This window comes from Pongo abelii, chromosome 5 (genome assembly GCF_028885655.2).
Source record: "Pongo abelii isolate AG06213 chromosome 5, NHGRI_mPonAbe1-v2.0_pri, whole genome shotgun sequence".
NCBI lineage: Eukaryota > Metazoa > Chordata > Mammalia > Primates > Hominidae > Pongo > Pongo abelii.
In genome coordinates, this window is record NC_071990.2 from 89,982,392 (window position 1) to 89,999,882 (window position 17,491).

The 17,491-nt window shown below is 45.7% G+C and overlaps 1 protein-coding gene across 2 annotated transcripts in view; it reads right to left on the bottom strand.

Annotated features, from left to right (window-relative positions):
* The window catches only part of GABRR2 (gamma-aminobutyric acid type A receptor subunit rho2), a 58,271-nt gene that overhangs the window by 10,326 nt on the left and 30,454 nt on the right, over positions 1 to 17,491 (bottom strand). Inside the window, exons 1-5 of one of the 2 annotated variants that reach the window (XM_054557856.1) lie at positions 4,564 to 4,676; positions 4,345 to 4,412; positions 1,700 to 1,923; positions 702 to 784; positions 367 to 507 (exon numbers count right to left, since the gene is read on the bottom strand). In XM_054557856.1, the coding sequence (XP_054413831.1) occupies positions 367 to 507; positions 702 to 784; positions 1,700 to 1,923; positions 4,345 to 4,412; positions 4,564 to 4,651 (604 nt within the window). In that variant the 5' untranslated portion in view covers positions 4,652 to 4,676. Of the gene's footprint in view, positions 1 to 366; positions 508 to 701; positions 785 to 1,699; positions 1,924 to 4,344; positions 4,413 to 4,563; positions 4,677 to 17,491 lie in introns of those variants that run through there. The other variant, XM_009242084.4, reaches the window with a different exon arrangement.

Genomic DNA, 17,491 nt, shown 5'->3' on the forward strand with positions numbered 1-17,491 from the left:
CCAGCACTTTGGGAGGCCGAGGTAGGAGGATTGCTTAAGTCCAGGAGTTCGAGACCAGCTTGGGCAACATAGTAAGACCTCATCTCTACAAAAAAATTTTAAAAATTAGCTGGACATGGTGGCAGTGCCTGTAGTCCCAGCTCCTCAGGAGGCTGATGTGGGAGGATCACCTGAGCCTGGGGGGTTGAGGCTGCGGTGAACCATGATTTCATCACTGCACTCCAGCTTGGGAGACAGAGTGAGACCTTGTCTCAAAACAAAAAACAAAACACACACAAAATATATTTTCCTTGGGGTTAAGGCTGAAGAAGAATTCAAATGTGCTTTCTTGCACATTTGAATTAGATTGTGGCAAAAGATAGCTACCAGTGCTGCTGTAGAAGGCCAGTCTGGAAGTTGTGTGAAATTTCTGAATCAGAAACTGAGACAAGGAGATCTTCTCATCTGTCTTTAGGGATTCATCCCCATTCTTCCAGTACAGCATCAGATCTTCATCTGTATAGGCATCTTTGGGAAGAGGAAAACAAGTTAATTTGACTCCTTCGCTTCTGATGCAGGGTGAAGTAGCAGGGAAATCCTATGCCAGTCCAGAAGTAAATAGGTCTTAATGCTGGCAGGCAGTGCTCAGTCTCATGATTACTAAAATGGCACAAAGATCAGAGAGGAAAGAAGGCGAAGGAATGAAGAATGCTGATACTTACAGCTCTCCAGCTCCAAAGAACAGGTCTGGGAGTCCAGGGGAAAGTGGCTGAAGTCCATGTTGCACATGGCAGTGACCGTAATCCTAGACAACCCAGAGTCACATATTGGCTTGTGCAGTGAATTATTGGCTCCTACATCTGCCCAGAGCAAGAAGGCACAGCACACAACTGAGCAGCTGCCTCCTCACATCTGCTGCAGAAGTTTGGAAACATAGTTATCTGAGTTATAGAACCTTAACTTCTAGAGTTTTGTCTTCTGTAGTAGAGTATTAGTGCTCTGCCAGATCCCCATTACTGGGCTGGTGCTCCCCTTCCCCAGCCACTGGTGGTGCTGGCTGCTAATGGCTCTCTCCTGTGCCTCTCTCTGGGCTTTGCCCTCAGCCAGCAGGGCCACCTCCTCTAGAGATGACTGGGAGGCCCCCTCGTCAACTTCCACCGAAGGCCAGAAGTGTCTAGTGTCAGCATTGCATTCTGGTGAACTGTACAAGCAGACCAGGGGGATGTGGGACAATGAGCTTCATCAGTGACGAGTAAGAAAAAAGCATTTTTTTAAAGATGTGGAACATGACTTCTTACGTGACTCCCCGTACTCCAGAAGCCAATCTGCAATAGCACTCAAAACACAGTAGCTATTTTTTTTGGGGGGCGGGGGGGTCTTTTTTTTTAATCTATTTTTTTAAAGCTTTTTTTTCATCTTTATTATCAATCAACTAGAATCACATGCTCTCAGGGAACAGAAGGTACAATATGTGGAAGGTCATTGTCTCATTCAGGCCAAAGTAGTCTTCTCACCCAAGCTTAAGACCCCCAGTGATGGGGAAGTTGTCCCCTGCTGGGGTGGCCACGTCATGTTTAGATAGTTCTGACTGGCATCAGAAGGCTCCTCCCATCCAGGAACCCACAGACCCAACTGCAGTGACCGTCTTCAGGGCCAAAGGGCCTGACCACACATACCGGAACGGCACTGGACAGAGGAACAATGGCCCCTGGAAAGCTACCTCATGCTGTACAGCACGTGTCCATCTGGGAACACCCTCAGCATGATGTTGTCAGTGGTGGTGTCATGAGTGAACGATCTTTTGGAGTGAACAAAGAAAACATCAGGGACCCAGATCTTCTTCACCAGCCGGCCATCGAAGGTCATGCTCTTGTTGCTGGCGCTGGAGAAAGCTAGCCTCTCATCCTTCCAGTAATGCCGCAGGTACAGGGTCATAGTGAAGTCCTGTGGGAGCCGGGGTGAGACCAGACAAAAATGGCTTAGAAGGTTTTCATCCTTACAATCAACCGATCATCCACTACTGTGGTGGACATCTCAGGCTCAGCATCCAGATTCAGAGGTAACAGTTCTGCAGCCCTGTGGCAGGATGGCACTGTGCAGTTGGAAACAGAGTGGCTCATTTTTATGCATCATGTGCTTGGAGCCCAGGAGACTGAGCAACCAGCCCCTCAGGCTTTGCAAATGAAAACTGCAGCTGTGATGCTCGCAGCCTGGCCTGGTGGCCAGTGGGGAAGGATTTCTCCAAAGCTCTGCTCTCTCTCACTTAGACCTCTGCACACATGGTTCCTTACCCATTGGCTAACCATTCCATTTCAGCTTAGTGGCCACTTCCAGAAACCTGGATAGTCGAATGTCCCTCTTAGGAGGATTCTTGCGATTAGGCTTATAAGATCCTTGAAGGAAAAATTGTGTCTTGCCCACCATTGCATCCCCATTCATCACAGAATTTAGTGCCTGGCAAAGCACATAATAGACGCTCAATAGATATTTGCTGGTTGAAAGATCAGGGAGATAAATGGATGAGGGGATGGGCAGCTGCATACCTACTATAATTTCTGCCTGAAATCTTATCTTGTTCAAAAGTGTCTCCTTGCCTGCATGGTTGATTCCTTAAGAGTTTGGTCCTTCCCCATAGCCAAAGCTGACACAGGTGCAAATGGAAAAATAACTGCCCAAAAGATCCTCTTCTGGGTGGAGGAAGGCTGGAAAGAGTGCATGGTTGTGGTGGGCCCAGAGGGAGCCCCAGGAAGAGAGGAAAGAATGAGCAAGCACTGGGGTAGTGCATGCGTGAGAGTCTGTCCCTACACTGATCCTGGCTCCCAGTGCATCAGCAGCTGCCAGGAACTCCCCTTCTACACACAAGGAGAGCAGCCAATACATGAGTAGGAAGAGACCAGCCAAATGCCCCTTCTGGCTATTTCCCTTCTCGGTCACAGAGCTGAAGAGCAGGCTCTGAGGGCCATCGCCCAGGGGAACTGCAGATTCACAAACACCAGCTGTGTATGGCTACCTTGGATGTTACCTACCTACTGCTGGAGTCCACCTGCCTTCCCACAGGTTGGTGGTTGCTCTGTGAGAGGCAGGTCATTCTAGACACCTCTCCCTGCGATCCTGAGCCACACAGGACAAAAGTCTTCACACTCAGCACAGACATCTGGGTTGATTCAGTCTAGGGCAGCCAGGCTGTTCTAGACACAGCTGGTTCTGGAACTGGGCTCAGCTGTTGGATATCCAAAGGGGCTGGCAATGTACAATCTAGCATCTTGGAAACTGTCATACCTGCACCTTTCACACCTGGGCCCCATATTTTACCAGGTGCTGGAGCTATGGGGGGTGCACAACCTCAGTATCAATCATATCAGCTCTGCCATGCTGGGTCCATTAGGAGCAAGGGGCGTTCCCACTTTTCAAGGGCAGATGACCGCATTGCAAGTGGGATGAAGTGCTGGCAAGTGGAGCCTCCCCAATTTTTATTTATTCCACACATTTTCAAGGCCCCTGGGGGGCCACACTGGACTAGACTTGGAGATATTGGGGTAAAGAAAAACACGAGTCCCTGCATTCATGGAGCTTATAGTCAAGCATGGAAAATAACCAATATATAAGAAAACTCCCCAAATAAATATATAGCACAATTATAAATGATGATGTAGGCTATGAAGAAAAAACAGAAATTCTTTAGATCAGGAGGTGAGGGAAGCCTCTTTGATGAAGTCTCATTTTAGCTAAGTCCTGAAGGATAAGAAGGAGAAAGCTGTGGGAAGGGCCAGAGCTGAAGCACGCTCAAGATCCCTGAGGCAGAAGAAAGAGGAAGTTTGCAAACTGAAAGAGAGGCATACAGAAGAAGGAAGAGAGGAGGCTGGGGCCCTGGGGTGGGGGGCGCACCTCTCCACTGTGAGCCCTGCAGGACACCCAGGCCTGTGGTGGTAGAATTGGGGTAGACATGGAGTAGGGGACACTGCCACAGAGTGAGTAGGGGAACTGCACTTGCAGCAGGAACTGAACATCAGAAAGCTGCAAAATTTCAGCCTGAAACTGTCCACCTCCAGTACCCCACCAGGTGTGGTTCACCTGATCACTTGCATTATTTGTGGAGTATGTTGAAGATGCAAAGTCTCACTCCCAGAGATTCTGAATCAGGAAGTGTGAAATGGGGCCCAGGAACCCACATTTAACCAACTCCTTAGGTTATTTTTACCCACGCAGCAAGAATGCCCGCTCTAGATTTTACTGCTCCAGGGCTGACTTCCAAGTGCCCATTTTATCACCTCCAGCTCCCGCTCTGCCCACACGGGCACAGCCTGCACCACTGAGGCCCACCACACTACAGGCTCTCACGCTGTCTCACTGGAGGCCGCTGCATACCATGTCCACCTCGGAGATGCTGTCCAGGCTCTCCACCTGCACGTCCACGCCCACCGGGATGGCAGGGCCTGCAGAAGAGCAGAGACAGCTGGTTAAGGCACCTTCCTCTCTACCTCTGGGCTGGGAACAGCCCCAGTTGGCTTCCCCCGGGGAGCCAGGACTGGAGCAGGATAGGGCAGAGGTTTAGAATTCTATGAGGGTTTCTTGCTAGTTCCTGACCTGTTGGGTGTCTGAGCTCTCTCCACAATGTCAGGGACTGTGCCTGCCTTACGTGCCATCCCTGGGCCAGGCTGAATGTATAATCCATGCTTATTGGATGAATCAATGAGCTGATCACTACTTTTTACATCCCAGGGCTGTCTCTGTAGGGTAGAGGTAATAATGTTGCTCTAGTGCCTGACTGGAGACCCTGGTCATTGGGCCTCCTGTGACATCTGAAAAAGAGAATGAGGCCTAAGAGCATCCAACTCTGGGCTGGGCACCTTCATGCCCTGGTCTGGATTCATTCGGTAATTCAGGCTCTACCTACAGAGACCCTGACATATAGCTGGGGTCCAGCCCTCTAGAGGCCTTCAACCCAGGGTGAGACGAGATCTTTCTTGTGCAATGTCACATCACAGCAAAGGACAATGAAACCTTGTCAGGCCATGTCAGATTAGAAGTATGAGAAAACCCAGCACGGAAACTAGCACTGAACTTCATCTGCCCTACGGCAAGATTTCTAAAACCGAGTTTGTCTGTGGGGTCCTGTCCTTTTCCTTGAACTGGGTGATGGTTACGTGGACAAGTTCACTTTAGGAGAATGTAGTGAGTGGTACACTTATAATGGTGCACTTTTCTGTGTGTATGTTATGCTTTAGTAAAATGTTTTTTGGATTTTAATATTTTTTTAAACTTAGAAAGGGAAAAACCAACAACCTGCATCTATCAGGCGTGTCAATGAATGCCATTACACTGGAAGTCAGGTGCAGCTGGGCTGGGCCTCAGCGGGAGAGGGCATTGTCCAGAGGCCAGCCTAGCTGCACGTGGGTCCTCTGAGCCCTGACCAGGGAACACAGGATCAGGACGTTCTGACTCACTGTGGTCTGAGCGGGGAGAACCTTAGGGGGACTTGGTGAGTCTGAGTCCTGAGGAATGAGCAGAACTGGAAGGGGCTGAGACTTTGGCCACGGGCAAGGAAGGAGGACCAGAGATTCCCACACTGCGTATGTAGGAACTAGAAAGCCCAGTCCTCAGCTCCAGCCCAAATGCAGGGTAGAGGTCCTCTTGGAAGTAGTCCAGGGTGGGGGATGGCCTCGCTGAGTCCCCCACGGCTCCCCATAGGCTTGCAAACACTTGAAATCCCACCGTTAAAGATTTCCTGTTCTGGCTGAGCCTGCTAGAATGGAGGTATTTTATTCATTACTGGTGAGGTTGGGTGACTTCTGTGTTCTTAAATGTGAAAGAAAATAAGTACGATGCTTTAATTTTTCCCTCTCAGATAAATCAGGGTATAAGTTGAACGTTCTATTTTTTTTTTTCTCTGTTCCTCAGATGATAGCTAAGATCAGGGCCCATGAGAAATCTTTGCTCTGACAGTCATCCGTATTCTCTTTTCTTTTGAGACAGAGTCTCGCTCTGTCGCCCAGGCTGGAGTGCAGTGGCATGATCTCGGCTCACTGCAACCTCTGCCTCCCAGGTTCAAGCAATTCTCCTGCTTCAGCCTCCTGAGTGGCTGGAATTACAGGCGCCCGCCACCACACCTGGCTAATTTTTTGTATTTTTAGTAGAGGCCAGGGTTTCACCATGTTGGCCAGGCTGGTCTCGAACTCCTGACCAAAAGTGATCCACCCGCCTCGGCCTCCCAAAGTGCTGGGATTACAGGCGTGAGCCACCCCACCGGCCTGCATTCTCTTTTTATTCCAGGCTCCGGAAGTGCTTTGAGGGTACCAGAAATGAGATGGTCCCTGTGGGAGGAGGCCCCTCCTCAGGGCTTACCAATTAGCCTATCTTTCTCCCCTGAGGGCCTTGCAACCCGAGGGAGGGTGTGTGGGCAGCCTGGCCAGAGCTGTCTCCTAGTACCTAGATCCCACTCCCTGCTGGAGGCTTCCAACACCATTCATTCCCTCATCCTGGGGACCCTTCATTAGTCTGAGGTGTTCAAATGGCCCAGAGTGGCACTTTAAATTCCGGGGTAGCACAGCCTCCTGTGGAAGATGTACTGTACTCTCCCCGTTCCCCATCTCTCCTGTACCTACTTTCTCTAAAGTGCCAGGTGACCTGCTGGATACAGCAGTCCCAAGAGCTGCAGGGAAGAAACAATACAGCGATGGCCCTCTTGGATTCATGTTCTAGTAGCCTGGTTTTCAGATAACATGCACAGTGTTTGACCAGGAGCTAGTTTTGGCTCAGGCATTTTCCAGATAAAATGTCAGCTGGCTTGGTGTTAGTTACTGTGTCTGTCTGTTCTCAGGGCCTGGCTTGCTCTTCAGAGCTCCAGTGCCCTTTTAAGGAGAAATTTGATAAAAACTGCAAGGGAGGCATCAGTGCTCTGGAGGTATTGCCCGTGCAGAGTGCAGGTCAAGGTCTCAGGTGCCCCAGGTTGTTGGAGGAAAACAATCTTTCTATTCAGGAGGTCCCAAAGCCTTCCCATTCAGGGAAACTCGCACCTTAAGTTTGAACAGAGACCAAAGGCCCTGCCCTCCTTGGTCTGAGCACTGCCTTTGACCTGCCCCACTGCCTGGCTCTCAAGATCTCCACTTTGTGGCCCTTCCCAACCTAGATTTGGGAGAAATTCTTGCAAATTACTGGTCTTTCTCCTTCTTCCATGAACAATTTTATGTTTTGAGTGGGGCGAAGTCCTAACAAGTCCTATTTAGAAGGAAAGTAGTCTCGTTAAACTAACGAGGCTTGGCCCCTTAACACTGCTGTAGGGTTTTCTGCTTTAAGAGAGGGGCTGGGCTGGGTGAAGTGGCTCACATCAGTAATCCCAACACTTTGGGAAGCCAAGGTGGGTGGATCATCTGAACCTAGGAGTTCAAGACCAGCCTCAATAACACGGCGAAACCCTGTCTCTACAGAAAATACAAGAATTAGTTGGGCATGGTGGCGTGCACCTGTAGTCCCAGCTACTCGGGAGACTGAGGTGGGAGGATGGCTTGAGCCAGGGAGGTCCAGGCTTCAGTAAGCTGTGAGCATGCGCCACTGCACTCCAGCATGGGCAACAGAGTGAGACCCTGCCTGTAAATAAATAATTTTTTAAAAAATAATGAGAGATCTGGTAAAGCAAAGAGACTTCTCTTTGGGATTTCTCTTCTCTGGTGAGATTTCAGGCAGTGTAGCCAGTTAGGTGACAAATTCAAGGCAGCATAAGGGAAATACATGCTTAGCCAAGGGCTCTTCTTGGTTCCTAACTTTCCGCCTTAATTTTTCTTCTCAGGGTCCTGGAAAGCACACTTTAGGGATTTATCACATCCAGCAAAACACTGAAAAAGATAATAAATCATGTCCAAATCAGGTTCACTCCAGGAATGCAAAATTGGTTTTAACACTAGAAAATCAATCAAGGAATTCCAGTAATAGCAAGCTAAGTAATTCACACTAACATTTCTATTGAAAATTTAAAAATTGGACAAAAATAGAAAAATTTACTTTTTTTTCTTTTTTTAAAACAAAGTCTCGCTCTGTCACCCAGGCTGGAGTGCAGTGGCATGATCTCGGCTCACTGCAATCTCTACCTCCCGGGTTCAAGTGATTCTCGTGCCTTGGCCTCCCAAGTAGCTGGGATTACAGGTGTGCACCACCACACCCGGCTAATTCTTGTAGTTTTAGTAGAGATGGAGTTTCACCGTGTTGGCCAGGCTAGTCTGAAACTCCTGGCCTCAAGTGATCCGCCCACCTCAGCCTCCCAAAGTCCTGAGATTACAGGCGTGAACCAATGTGCCACAAGAAAAACTTACTTTTGGAGGCATCAAAGTTAACAAAACAGGCCAGGATTGGGGGTCTAGGTGAAGCAGAGTCCCAAGGGGATGGCCCAGTATTTGGATCTACTTCTCCTAGGGGCATTTGCCAACTCAGGAGGGGAATTGGGAGGCAGAGAGATGCTTTTGATGACTTCAAGGGGCTGTGGGACAGGATTAGGGCCCAAGTGCTCACTTAGTGGAGCTTCGTACTTCCTCTATTGTACATCCCAAAGACTGCATTCTAGAAATGAAGGTGGACCAGAGTAGATAAACCTTTGTAGGGTTCGCAGCTTAAATTATGTCACTCACTGAACATGGATTAAAGCTCTCTGGAGTGGTAGTCCCCTCAAGCAACCTCGGGTGTTAATGCCACCAGGCAACTGGCAGAAATAAACATAAATCCTCTCTGGAGGAAGATAACATCATCCTTGGTCTCTAATTTTTTCTATTAAAATATTATAAATATAAATTATAATATAAAATATAAATATAAATTATAAATCATTATATTAAATTAGAAATTATTATTTATATTATTATATAAATAAGTTCATAAGCAAAAATAAGCAGGCACATCAGAAAATAAGGCATACACAATAACCAGCAGGAAAATAAAGAATATAAACAGATCCATAGGGGTCTTTGGATACTGAAATAAGATAGACTTTAAAATATCGAAGTTTACTACGTGCAAATAGATTTTTAAACATTAAGATTGAGAGTTTCTGCATAAAACTGGAAAACTATAAAACTTAGAATCAATATAAATTTCCACATTAACAGACTACAAAAGAAAATTCTTTACCTCAATAATTGCAGAAAAGCGTTTGTTAAAATCAGTACCTATTTATGATTTTTAAAAAAATGAATAGAAGGGAATTTTCTCAATATGATGAAGGAGAGCTACCAAAAAATCTACATTAAATACCATCTTTAATAGTAAACTGTTGGAAGACTTCCTTGGAAATTGTGAATAAGGCAAGAATGCCATTGATGCCACTACCATTGTCCTGAAGGTTTTAGCCAGTGCAACAGGAAAAGAAAAAAAAGTTATGACAGGTGGAAAGTTATGACATTATTTGCATGTTGTATGATTGAGTACATAAAATTTAAAAATCGCAGATAAACTATTAGACTGATAAAAGAGTTTAACAAGATTGTTAAATATAGAGTCAGTATATAAAAATCAATTACATTTCTCTATACCAGCAGAGTTTAAAAAAAGATTTTTTTAAAGTATCATTTATGAAAGCATCAAAAGTACCTAGAAATAAGTACATAGAAATAAGTCTATGAAACTATCTGAAGTCCTCCATGTAGAAAACTATGAAACATTACTGAGAGAAATTAAAGCAGACCTAAATAAATGGAGAAATATATCATGTTCATGTATTGGAATATTCACTATTTGACATGATTAGGCTTTCTGTCCCCACCTAAATCTCATCTTTAATTGTAATCCTCATTATCCCCATCATTCCCACTTGTCAGACCAGGTGGAGGTAATCGAATCATGGGGGTGGTTTTCCCCATGCTGTTCTCGTGACAGTGAGTGAGTTCTCTCAAGATCTGATGGTTTTATAAGGGGCTCTTCCCCACTTTGCTCAGCACTTCTCCTTCCTGCTGCCTTGTGAAGAAGGTGCCTTGCTTCTCCTTCGCCTTCTGCCCTGACTGTAAGTTTCCTGAGGCTTCCCCAGCCATGCTGAACTGTGAGTCAATTAAACCTCTTTCCTTTATAAATTACCCAGTCTCAGGCAGTTATTTATAGCAGCATGAGAATAGACTAATATACTATGTAATACAAATAACTGACAAAGAGCTAGTATACAGAATATATAAATAACTCCTAAGAGTTCCATTAAGAACAAGTCAACCCAATACAAAAACAAGCAAGAGATTTGAATAGGCATTTCACAAAAGAGGAAATTAACAATAAACATATTTGTGTGATGGGTACACTAGAAGCCCAATGCCCACCATTACACATGTATTTAACAAAAACACACATGTACCTGCTGAATCTAAAATCTAAAAAAAAAGGAAAAGAAAATAATTACTACTACCACAACAACAAAAATGATAAACATCTGGAAAGGTGCTCAACCTCATTAATAGCTCCATTAAAACCACAATAAGATATTCTTACTATATACTAACAAAAGTGGCTCAAATGAAAGGGTGACTACCCCAAGTGTTGACAAGGATATGGAGCAACAGGAACTCTCATACATTGCCAGTGGTGGGGGGGGCTGCAAATTGGTACCACTACCTTTCAATGCATTACCTAGCCAAATGGAAGCTATGTCCACCCCATGACCCAGGGACTGTACTTCGAGAAATGTATGTGAATATGCACCAGAAGACATATACAAAAATATTCACAAAGCATTCTTTGTAATAGCTAAAAGCTGGAAATCTCCCAAATGTCTGTCTCTAGTATAGGATACATGGTGGTATATTCATACAATGGAATTTCATAGTTACATGCAATAACGTAAGAGATTTTCATCTTATGGATGAATATGTACTGTATGCTTTCATTTATATAAAATTCCAAAACATACAAAGCTAAATTATGGGGTTGAAGATTATGTATGTTGGAGATGAAAGCATAAAAAGTCAAGGAAGTAATGGCCAAAAGGTACCTGACTGGAAGGGCATGTGGAGAGGTGATGGGTTTCTGGGGAACAGAAATATTATTTTTCTTGATCTGAATGATGGTTCACCTGGGTGTTTATTTTAAGCTATTTCACTGTACACTTGTTTAGCATCCTTTTCTCTATGTGTACTATAGCTCAAAGTTTTAAAAATAGTAAAGAAAAATAACACTTATTAATATTTGAGAAACCAGTATTTGGAAACAGTGGCTTAAAAGCTTGTCTGAGAAGGTGAGGCTGAGGGGCTTGAGTCTCAAATCTAGGCAAACCGACTAGGGTCTCAACTTAAACTCTACCTTTCTTCTAGGGGGCTTTTCCTGAGCCCCTGGGTAATGTTGTGGGGTCCCCACAGCGTCCCATTCTTTTCCTAGTGTACCACTCACCTGCTTCCTTCATCAACTTTCAGGGAGAGCAACTGTCTTTCTGCTTTGTCAGCCTCCAAAATCTGCACTCAAGAAAACACTAGAACCCCCCAACTCCCTCCCACCCACCCACACTAGTGTGGGGCGGGGAGGTTGGCATATCAATCAATAGAGACCAAGATCTAAGGTCAAATGGCACAAAGTTCCACTGAGGTGTGGGAGGAAGAGGAGGAAGGGAGGTGTTGATGGCTTTGTGGTCCCACAGGTGGGTCATTCACCAACCTGGACTCAGGAAGCGGGCCCCTGAATTCCCTACTCCTGGCTTCCCCAACCAGCTCTGCAGTGGTTGAGGGGCCTCTGTTTGCTGTGGCTCACAGTATGGGCCAGTACCAAGAATGACCAATACCAAGAAGTGGAGGGTAAGCCCGAGAAACCACCATGCCCTGTGCATGGGCTACAAGACAAAGCTGGCTCCCGAGTAGGGTGAAGCCGTCTCTCTGTCCCTCGGATCCCTGGCCTGGCCCTGCATCCCCTCTCTGGGTGTCCTTCATGCCACCCACAGCTGCTCCTGACAGTTTGCTTGTGTTTGTGCTCTGTTGTCCACCATCATCCTCGTGTTGAGATTGTCTGTGTGAGGCAGGCAGCGGGGAGCCCTGTGTCCGTGGAGTCCCTGAAGACCAGTGCAGGGATTCTGTGAACACCCTGAAACTGCATGTAGAAATGTGCATGTGTGTGTGCGTGTGCACACATGCACGTGTGTGCTCACTCTGGTGTGTGTGTGACAGAGACAGAGAGAGGCAGATATTTTTAATTACTATTCCGGGAAACAGACTTTCAAAGGACTGTGATTCAAAAAACTTTTTTTTTTTTTGGTTTATTTTTAGAGATAGGGTCTTGTTCTGTCACCTACGCGGGAGTGCAGTGGCAAGATCATAGCTCACTATAACCTGGAACTCCTGGCCTTAAGGGATCCTCCCTCCTCAGGCTTCCAAAACACTGGAATTACAGGTGTGAGCCACTATGCCAGCTACAAAAGAAGTTAAAAAAAAAAACCCCACTGATACACTGCCTGTATCTGAATTTTGTCACCATTTCTTAGTAGTGTGACTTTGTACACACATAATTTCTCTTTCCCTCAGTTTCCTCATCTCTAGAATAGGTATAATAATTGTACCAACTTCATATGGTTATCAGGCTATTGTTAGGATTAAATGTGCTCATCCATGTAAAACCCATGGAAAGGTTTGACATATAAGATGTTCTCCATAAATAGTTACATCGTCTGGCCGTGGTGGCTGAAGCCTGTAATCCCAGCACTTTGGGAGGCTGAGGCAGGTGGGGCACCTGAAGCCAAGAGTTAGAGACCAGCCTGGCCAACATGGCAAAATCCCATCTCTACTAAAAATACAAGAACTAGCCAGGTGTTGGGGCACATGCCTGTAATCTCAGCTACTTGGAGGCTGAGGTAGGAGAATCACTTGAACCCCGGAAGCGGAGATTGCAGTGAGCCAAGATCATGCCACTATATTCCAGCCTGAATGACAGAGACTTAAGTCTAAAAAATAAAAAATTAAAAAATAATATATATATATATACACATACACACACATAGTTACATCAACATTGTCATTATTATTATGGCCTAACTCACTTACCTAGAGGACAGAGCCTGAGGCTCTTACTCCTCATTATACTTCCCTCAGCACTCACAGAGCAGACAGTCTGGTCTGAAGGGGGCTGAATACACATTGGAGGAAGGAATGACTCTGCCAACCTCTTAGCACTGGTGTCTATGTCACTGAGGGCCACACTCTGCAAATGTGATTTCCTGAGGGGATCACAGGCACCCAAGATGGGCTGCCTGCTATGCCAGCTTACTGCCGGCTGCCCCTAGACTCCACAGGCCCTAACAAGGGTCCTGAACTGTCTCCTGGCCCTGGGCTCCAAAGCTGCTGTCATGGGTGAATACAGTTTTGCTCAGCTCCAGCAGAGTGGGCGGAAATGGAGCATTCCAACGTGTGCCATGGAATAAAAGGTGGAAGCCAGCAGCAGAAAAATCTGTGAGCCACTCTTGAAGAAAAGTTGGTCCTTGTCAGCAATGTGTGCTCCCAGTTATTATGGATATATTTTTTAAACTATTTCTAAAGTTCTGGATTATCAGTCAAGGAGAACTTGCCACATTACAGTGAAACAAGAACACAGCAAGGATTTGCCCAAGGAAATGCTGCGCTCAGTGAATTCTTCAGGCTCTCTCACAAGGCCTCGCCTTAGGATGAAACTTTGTCAAACTTGTTAAATGAATTGAAGCAAAAATAAGTATCTAATAACGATTTTTCACTGTTTCTCTGAATTTGATATTTTAAGTGTCACGATATTTAAAGACATAGATCCACATCAGAGATGAATTTGAATAAGACCTTTCATGTGTCAGTGCTTCCTAGGGTCCATGTGCCTGCACGACTGAGTGGTTCATACCTGTCCTGACTGTGTCCACCAGACCAAGCCCTGAGCAGACTGCACTTCACAATATGGAGATGCATAGGCCACAGTTCCTTCCTCCAGGAGCTTAAAATCCATGGAGAGGAGCAACTGACTCTGTTTCAGGACACATCACAGAAGTGAAAAAGAAGCATTCATAATATGATCCAGAGGAAGGATCAGTGAAGTCCGACGAAAGGCATTGGAGAACATTTCACACAAGAGACAGCTTTTGCTGAATTTAGGCCACAGGCACTGGAGAAAGCATCACCAACGGGCTGCATTTGGGTTGGACTTTGAAGCACCAGTTACTTCTAACAGGTAGCGGGAGGAAGAAGGGCACTTCAGGTTGTATGATGAGCATAAGTGTAGTGTGGCAAGTAGATCATTCCCCCACACTTCTCAGATGTGCACTTTTTTTTTAAAGGTAGTTTCTTTGATCCATCTCACAAGCCCTTATGTCTGTCAAGATGTCTGTTAAGTGTGGAAAAGTTGTAATGAACATCAGCTCCGTGTAGTCCAGGTTTTAAAGTGTTTCAGATTTCCTCCCACCGTAGATGACCTGTGGCACAGATGAAAAAGGGGGCCCTTGAATCCTTGCTTGCTGGCTGGTCTCTGCCACTCAGCGCTTGTCTGGACTGGTGTCTGCTGAGGTCCAAAGGACCTCATCTGTCTTTTGGCAAATCCATGGTCCTCTGGCCTCCAGCAGGGAAATCCTCTCACGCTAGGGCCTCTGGGTCCAGACCGAAGCCTATGTTGGTCTGCTGTCCATCTCAGCACCCGCGTCTGCTTACTGCACTGAGCACTCATGGACTTCAGAAGGCTGTCATGCCCCTCTCTGACCTGGTGGGGGCAGTCATTCAGCTTCAACTCATCTGTCCAGCCACGTCCCTCCATCACGACTGCATCACTACTCCTTCCTCATACTCAATGTAGCAGCAAACGCTTGCATACGTGCACACACACTGGCACATACATACACACTCTCTCACACACACATGCAACCTCCCCATGCTAGCCCCAGGCAGTGAGCCACCAGCCCCCCTCCTCCACCATACCCACAGAGTTCTTGGGCTCCCTCACATACCGATCTTGCTCTCCAGAGGGAAGCAAGGACACATGCATTTGACCTCTATGTCTACCCATCTGTCTTCTTCCCCTACAGCTCCCCCGGGGTTGGGCTTGCCATGTCCTCTTCCTGTTCATTAGGAATTCCTCTTCAGGCATCCAGGCATTCCATCTCACAACTCTGCCTTGATGGCAGAAGTGGTGTTTTATCTTCACAGTGAAAAAACCCAATGGACTAAGTTGACAGGGCTCTTGCGATGAGAGTCCAGGGTGATTTGGACTGGAGGTTTCTGATGATGAAGACACAGTGCTTCAATATCCACCGTTATCCCTGTCACCATGAAATGACATGAAGATGCGACTGTTTGTGGAGTCGGAAGCAAAATATATAGGAGTAGCATAGGGCATGTAAAAGTTTGTTGTTTGGGAGAAAGTGTGGCAAAGTAAACTGGGACAGGATCCTGGAAAGGCCTTCTATCCAACCGCAGCCCAAGCCCACCACCAGGCCCACAGAGGCAGCCCGAAGTGGGGCTTCCCACAAGGTCAACCTTCCCAGCTCCACAGGCTTCAGACCGAAGTGGAGAGTGGCAGCTGTCTGCTCACCAGTCTCCCCATTCCAGATCCTCACTTCCCCAGCCCCTCCCAGAGTCCTCCCATTCCCACGATACTGTGCAGCTCCACGTTCTTGACTTCGGGCAGACACGTGGAACTGGTGACTACGGTGCCAACCCCATCCTGTGTGCTGCACACATGGTCACACTCACTAGCCGAGGACAGACTCCTCAAAGCCCAGAGACTTTCATGATTCAACTTGTCATGATTCAGCTTTCTAAGGCTCACTTATCTGATAGGTATAAAGTTCTTTCTCAGTGTTTTCATTTTTATTTCTCTAATTACCAATGAGTCTGATCATTTTTATGTTTCTGGTCCAGGATTTCGTCTTCTGTGAATTGCCCATTTCTATTCTTTGCACATTTTTCTACTGGATTTTAATTTTTTTTTGCTTATTGTAAGGAGAGTTTGCCAAGGATTCTTGTCATCAATAGGTGTTCTTTATCAAGAGTTTTTTCCATATCTATTTAGAGAATCCTATGATTTTCAAAATTAAAGATGTATGAAATTTTAAAAATGACATATATACATATGACTTGTGATAGCAAAATAGTGGAAACAATTTAAATATCCTTCAATAAGACACTTGGCAAATAAAGTATGATAGATCCATACAGTGGAATAATAAACCATTAAAAATATGAAGAAGTTGTTTATGAGCTGATAGATTCCCAAGATATAGTGCTAAGTAAAAAAAAACCAATGTACAGAAGAGTATGTATAGTACAATAACAATGAGAGTATATATAGCCATACAAGAGTATGTATAGCACAATCGTCTAGAAAGTGGGGTGGGGAGAATATATATGCATATTTCATATGCATAAAATAGCTTTGGAAGGACATGAAAAAGATTTTTATAGGCATTTAGGAAAACAGAAGGGATGATTCCCCTGGCTCTGCATGAGCCAAGTACATCCAGGAGGGACAGCGTTTGGAACCAAGAGCTCCCTGTGAATAGCACAGGCCCAGGGAGAAGTGTACCGGGTGGGCACGTTCACAATCACACTATATTAGAGTCTATTGAAGGGCATGGGTTATTGATCTTGTAAAAATTAAAAACTTTCGGAAAACAGTCTTCAACTATTTGAAGGATAGTCATGTGGAAGAGAGACTTCTTCTCAGTAGCACCATAATTACAGCTCTCAAGGTCATATACGTAGGAGCCTCAGAGAGCCAGATTGGCCCTCAAAATGATGCAAACTCTCCGATGGTCCCACCACTCCAAAGATGGTTGGGGTTGTTTCAAGAGAGAGGGTCACATGCTGTATGATTTCATTTACATGAAGTTCAAGAGTAAGCAAAACTAGTCCATGGAGACAGGTCAGAAAAATGGTTACCCTTGGGAAGGGGTGTGAGGGAGCCTTCTGGGAGCTGGAAAGTTCTGTATCTCGATCTGCATAGTGTTTTCAAGGGTAACTGTTTACATACGTAAAAATTCAAGCTATACACTTAAGACTTGTGCACTTTACATATATATGTCGGTGGTAGGCAGAATAATGCCCCAGAGATTTGTACATCCTCACCTCCAGAACCTGGGGGTGTGTGTGGTTGCATGGCAAAGGAGAACTAAGAACATGTGCAGATAATTAAGGTAGCGAATCAGCTGACCTTACAATAGGGAGAGTAGCCTGAAGTATCCAGGTGGGCCCAATGTAATCACAGGTATTCTTAAATGTGGAAGAGAGAGGCAGAAGAGAAGGTCAGAGAGATGCCATGTTTAAACAACTTAGCCCACTGTTGGCTGGCTTTCACCACAGAGAAAGGGAGCCAGGAGCTACAGAATGTGGACAGCCTCTAGAACCCAGAAGTGCAAGAGAATGGATGCTGCCTAGAACCTCCAGAAAGGAACACGGCCCTGCTGACGCCTTACTTCTAACCCAGCGAGACCCATTCCAGACTTCTGAACCACAGAACTGTAAGATAATACATCTGTGTTGTTTGTGTTGTCTCCGCATTTGTGATAATTTGTTATCAAACTTAGAGGAAAGTAATACAATGTTTTACCTCCCAAAAATTTTTTAGGAGA